At 32.5% G+C, this 6,355-nt stretch overlaps 1 protein-coding gene across 1 annotated transcript; it reads right to left on the bottom strand.

Annotated features, from left to right (window-relative positions):
* Positions 1–963: 963 nt before the first annotated feature.
* Positions 964–5,830, bottom strand: LOC134697487 (transcription intermediary factor 1-beta-like). Its single transcript, XM_063559768.1, has 4 exons — positions 4,886–5,830; positions 3,409–3,453; positions 2,712–2,771; positions 964–991 (listed from the first exon to the last, which is right to left on the bottom strand). Exons 1-4 carry the CDS (start codon positions 5,644–5,646, stop codon positions 964–966), a joined length of 894 nt encoding a protein of 297 aa, XP_063415838.1. The 5' UTR covers positions 5,647–5,830.
* Positions 5,831–6,355: the final 525 nt, after the last annotated feature.

Here is a 6,355-nt window from a genome sequence, read left to right as displayed (position 1 = left end):
CCCTTTGCTGTGAGCCAAGGTTTTGTTTTTGAGACCGTTCTTAGACCTATAATGACTTACTTTAATAAATAGTTACTTGGACGGAGAGTTGTGTCTTTGGCGCTCATACCACATATTCTTATATCTGCTCCAGAAATGACTAGTATTAAAACATTCATACAGGAAAAACCTCCGTTTTATTTATATAAAAATATGAGAAACAAGAAACACTTATGAACCACATCAACAAACGACAACTACTGTCTTTACTTTGTCCTTTTATTGGATTTTAGCTCAGTAGCGATTTGATGACTTATTTTTGAACATCTATTTTCTTCTGTCTTGTTGTTTACTCATTCATGATAGGGGGAGTCTGTTTGTATTACATTTATCTATACTGAATGTTAAAATCCACAAAAAGAATGATCCTATTTATATTAAGTTTGAGCAGCAATCATCCTTGAATCATACTTCAAAACCTTATTTAATAATACGAAAATTTTAAGACCAAAGTCGACCAAAATTTGTTAAGAGGGGTTAGTTTTATATGATTCTAAATCATTACTTATAACGTCAGTTCGGCTTGCTCCTATATTTTGATAAACTAATGATTTACGAGAGCATGCAATGCATCGCGTTGTGTACAGTATATTTTCCCATGGAGTTTCATAATATGTAGGCTTTGTTTTTTAACTTCACTTTTCGGCATATAGTAAATGTCGTACAACCGAATCATCAAAACATATTCGTATCCAAAACGTGGCCGGAAATATGTATTTCGAAATAACCGGTTTTCCCAATTTTTAATGAAAAAAATACATTTTTGTTTAACACAAACACGATATTTATTCACTTTTCCTTTAAACGCCTAAATAAGAATACGTGTATTAAAGAAAATATTTGCAAATGCTATTTACATTAGAAGTGTTAAAATTCTATGTGTGTTTATTTTCAATCTTTAGAACAATAAATATAAAAAAATACTTACTCGAAAGAAACTATTCGCTCTCCTCTGAAATATAACAAAAATAAAATTATTGACAATGTATAATAGACTTATGTGCTATTCATCATTTACGTGCGTGTTTGAGTAAATTTCCATTCATCTTAGGTATTCCACTGTAATTGTCATTATTGCTATTTTACTAATTTTTGCTATGATCTTGCTGACTGATAATTTATTGTTTCAGGGGAGTCGAGTACTATGAGAAATATCGCTGGAATCTAAGGGTGCACGTGGCTTTGCTAGTAGAATTGACATGAAATTGACAACGTCATCAAAGGTAAAATATGGAGAAACAGATTATCATTGGTCATTTCCACTCGATTGCTTTACTCACTTTTGCCGTACCGGCTCAAGCGTGAAAATTAATACAAGATGAGATGATAAAAACTAATCTTATTGAATCATTTTGATTGTCATATAAACTAATTGTCGTGGGATAGCGAGCACATCTTAATAATATCAGAGCAATATAAGAAACTCAGGAGAATTTATTTAGGTGACACAGCAATTATACACAAAACACAGTTAAAATATAAACAATCAATACAAATAATTTCAATATACGATCAATGATGTGGTTAAAGGTGAAGAGTCAGAACGTATCATCATTTGTATTTCGTCATGATAAGGTCATATAAAACATGGCCTGGTTCAGTACTTCACGAATAACAGTACTGTAGTTGAATAGTTGCCACCGTCAATTGTAGATTATAATGCAATTTGGATGTAACAATTATTTTCATTGGCTAAAAGTTGCCGTCAAATCCACAGTTGACCAATCGTTACTAAGGAGGGAGCCGCCATTTTGAATTGATCGAATCAACAAATGTTCGATTACTACTATATAATCAAAAATAAAACAATACCTACCGTTTTAATATAATTTTATCCGAATTTGAAGCGTACATGTATAGTAATAACCTCCAGTTTGTAAGTAGTCATGTGTGTGACGTCACGTTTAGCCAAGTTTTAACTGCATTTGCGACCGTCAAATCTACAATTGACGGTGGCAACTCTTCAAGTACTGTTCTGTTATTCCTTAATTTGACGGTCGAAAATGCAGTTTTACAGGCGACGAGAAGTGGAGATAGTAAGACGGAATTTTGCGACCGTCAAATCAAAATTGACGGTGACAACTCTTTAACTTCAGTATTGTTATTCCAATTCTAATGCATTCCAAAAAAGAAAATAATACGAAAAAACTTGTAGAAATGTCTAAATCAAACAAATAGAAAAAAAGTGAAACTTCATGAATGATTCTGGCACAAAGACGTCATGGCTAAACGTGACGTCATACAAATGAAAACTTACAAACTGGAGATTATTACGTTACCTGTAAGCTTCAAATTCGGATAAAATTACATTAAAACGGCGAATTCGAGGAAAGTGTTGTTTTATTTTCGACTATATAGTAAAAATCGAACATTTGTTGATACAATCAATTTAAAATAGCGGGCCCCCCCTAAGATACGCCAGGTCAATTGTGGATTTGACGGCAACTTTAGGCCAATGAAAAAAATTGTTACATCCAAAATGCATTAGAATTGATATTGGCATTCAGCACCACACAATTAAAGAACATGTTCGTGACAAACTGAAAAAAAAACCACAGCACACACTCATTTATACACATGCAGATATGTGATCTGTAGGATCCCTGTTAATGATGACATTTTATACAATACTTATTATGTTTGGCTATGGTTTTGAAGTAATTGTTACGTACCCGCATAACTTGCACCTGAGAAACATTCCTTCTTCACGGAAAGTCGTCTGTTGAACTGACCTGAAAAATTTCATACAAACATTTATTTTAACATAATAATGATCATAATATTGAGGGGGTGATGATGCGGATTGCCCTAAGTGAGACATATTGTGTTGACACCTGTATATTGATGAACACTATAGATTACATGAACGCAAGATGTGTAAGTTATACGTTTGATGCCTAAAATGCGTTACGACCATGTTTTGTGTATTGTTTGCCCATATCAAGTTTGCAGATGTGCCTGGAATTTGTTTGTACCACGTGATTCACTTGTAATGTCTATACCATGAGTTTCATTTGTAATGTTTATACCATGTGTTTCATTCGTAATGTTTATACCATTTGTTTAACTTGTAATGTTTATACCATGTGTTTCATATGTAATGTTTATACCATGTTTTTCATTTGTAATGTTTATACCATGTGTTTCACTTGTAATGTTTGTACCATGTGTTTCACTTGTAATGCTTATTGCATGTGTTTCACTTGTAATGTTTATACCATGTGTTTCATTTGTAATGTTTATACCGTGTGTTTCACTTGTAATGTTTATACAATGTTTAGTACTCGAAATGAATTTATCTTCACGTTATATTTCTTAAATGTTGTTAGTCTTATCTTTATGCTTGCAACTAAAAGATGTTGTACTCACTTTTGACTTTGGTGCTTGTACTGTTCAATTCCACACTTCGTCTGACTGTAACATTAACAAAAGTATTTTTTATAATTATTGACGAATATCTAATTATCATCGATTGATTATCTTATAACGTGACCGTACCCAAATTGCACTTATTTTAAAAGTTTTCTCAACAACGGTTTTCAATGATCAAAACAAAAATTTACACATGGCCTGGGCCGTGATATTCGAATTTTATCCTGAGCGTTAGCGAGAAAAACGAAAATGTTCACGTAACAGAAAACTTTCAACTCTAGCGTTATCATTTGTATGACGATGTTTTGAAATAACTTAAATGCGCCAAAAACATTAATAGATTTTGTTGGTTTCTCCGATGTCTTGTGCATTACTTCTTTTTATTATGCAGCCGAATAAAAATAAAAGTGAATTTGTCTTTTTTTTTATTGCAGTTTTTAAAACAATAAATCGGCAAAGGGTTTGAAAATAGGTTTCAATACATGTGGATTTACTTGGGAAGTATATTGTAACAGCCAATATTAAGTACACCACGGAGTCTGTGCTAAGTATAGATATATCGAGAATTTTACCATAGTGTTGTTTACAAAGCGAAAGAAGCACGTCATATTAGAAGGTCAAATAATCAAAATACAAAACATTGAGCCTCAAAGAAAACATTTAAAAAATGTTCAGCTGTTTATGTTGAATATGTGCAATTTGGGTACTCTGTTCAATTTTGGTACCGTTACGTTTATCAGTGGAATAAAATGGACATTTATACATGTATGCCAAGTTCGTTTTACATTGATTATAAATTATAATTTACACAGGGAACTTCACTTACAATAATGTCACGTGATTAACTAAATTCATGTGAATCTCAATTAATTCTGTAGACACTGAAGTGATAGTGTGAGTTAAAGAAGTAAATACAGAAACACTACTCTAACCTAGTATATACCAATGAGACAGGCAATGACTTCTTTAGGTACTGATGTGATAGTTGGAGTTATTGAAGGTATTAAAGTAATACTACCATTACCTCGTATGAACCAATGAGACAGGCAATGACTTCTTTAGATACTGATAAGATAGTGTGATTTATAGAAAGGAAGACAGAATTACTAACCTAGTATGTACCAATGCGACAAGCAATGACTTCTTTATATACTGGTCTGATAGTGTGAGTTAAAGAAAGGGAGACATAAATACTAACCTTATCTTGTATGTAGCAATTAGAGAGGCAGCAACTTCTTTAGATACTGATGTGATAGTGTGATTTATAGAAAGGAAGACAGAATTACTAACCTTATCTTGTATGTACCAATGAGACAGGAATTAACTTCTTTAGATACTGATGTGATACTGGGAGTTATAGAAGAGAAGAAAGAAATACTAACCTTATCTGGTATGTACCAATTAGAGAGGCAACAACTTCTTCATATACTAGTGTGATAGTGTGAGTTATAGAAAGGAATACAGAAATACTAACCTTATCTTGTATGTACCAATTAGAGAGGCAACATCTTCTTTAGATACTGGTGTGATAGTGTAATGTATAGAAGGAAAAGCTGGTATTGGTACCGCTTGGATGCCATCTACCTCCTCTATTAATGATTTCAGATCATCTGTCATCGTGTCTTTCTGTTGTTTGAGTATTTTTATTTTCCTGTTATTCCATGCATTTGCCTTTTCAATGAAAATTTTATTGTCTGTTTGGTTTTTCTTAAGTTTTTTCTTTTCTGATTTAGTGCTTTGTTTAAGAGTGTCAATTTGTTGATCAATATATTTATCAACCAAAGATTTCACCTTGTCACCTTCGTTTCGTATAGCTCTTTTAACAGACTCAATACTACGGTCGTAGACCTTTAATCCTTTCTCTATATCTACTACATGTTGACTGGCTTCACCTATTGTTAAATCAATTGCTGCTAATTTTTCTTTTAAAAAATAAATTGAATCCTGTAACTCAGACATTCTATGACCATTATGCTTGTCAGTCACACAATGTCGACAAACGGGCGTATCACAGCTAGTACAGATATATATGAAGTTCTCGTCATGATCCGAACACCGAGATGTCTCGTCCCGTAATTCTTCACAACTACCTTCAAACTGGTGATCCATAGAAATCTTCTGTCTTTTATGTAATGCTTTGCAATGTTCACAAAATCTTTGTTCACATGATAAACAATAACATGATCCTGGAGCACTAACACAAATATCGCAAATCTTCACTGCAGATTGTGCCATTTTGTTTCTTTATAAGTCACAACTTTGTTGTAAAGAATCCTGTTCCCAGAGCATTAACACAAATATCGCATATTATCTGCTTAGGTTTGTGTAATTATTTTCTATATTTCACAACTTTGTTGTTATGAATCCTATTATTATAATACACATATAGCCAGATCAGGTAAAATATGTGTAACATCGATTTAAGTTTTACCAATATTTAAATGACTGACAAAAATGTATAAATTCAATGTATATATATATCAGTACGATGATGAACGAAGCGTATCGACATTTAGATATTTCATCTTCACAAATTTAACCGATTAATTTTTTTTTATCATGAACGTCAACCAACAAATATACTAGAAACTTACAAATAAATAAATACAAATTCATGTAAATATGTCCGTAGAATTAAAAACGTTCCCATCATCTTGATTTATATTTGGAATTTATAATATTATGATAGTTTGGTAAAAACAGTTATCTTTAGTATCTTAATAGGTTTATTCTATGGTGTGATATAAAAGTTATACTAATATGAAACTGTTGTATTTATTTACCTTATTTTCTTGCTACCTTCATTCCAATTCCGCTCTGACAATTTGTTAACAATCAGCATCACGGTGGGTATGGTTGTCCTGCGAGAGAACGTACTGTGCTGGTGATTTGGTCCTGACGGGTGCTGGTGGGTCCTGATTCTGTGCTGGTGGGTTTGTTTACA

Source organism: Mytilus trossulus, chromosome 14 (genome assembly GCF_036588685.1).
Source record: "Mytilus trossulus isolate FHL-02 chromosome 14, PNRI_Mtr1.1.1.hap1, whole genome shotgun sequence".
NCBI lineage: Eukaryota > Metazoa > Mollusca > Bivalvia > Mytilida > Mytilidae > Mytilus > Mytilus trossulus.
This window is presented reverse-complemented; position numbering and strand designations above follow the sequence as displayed.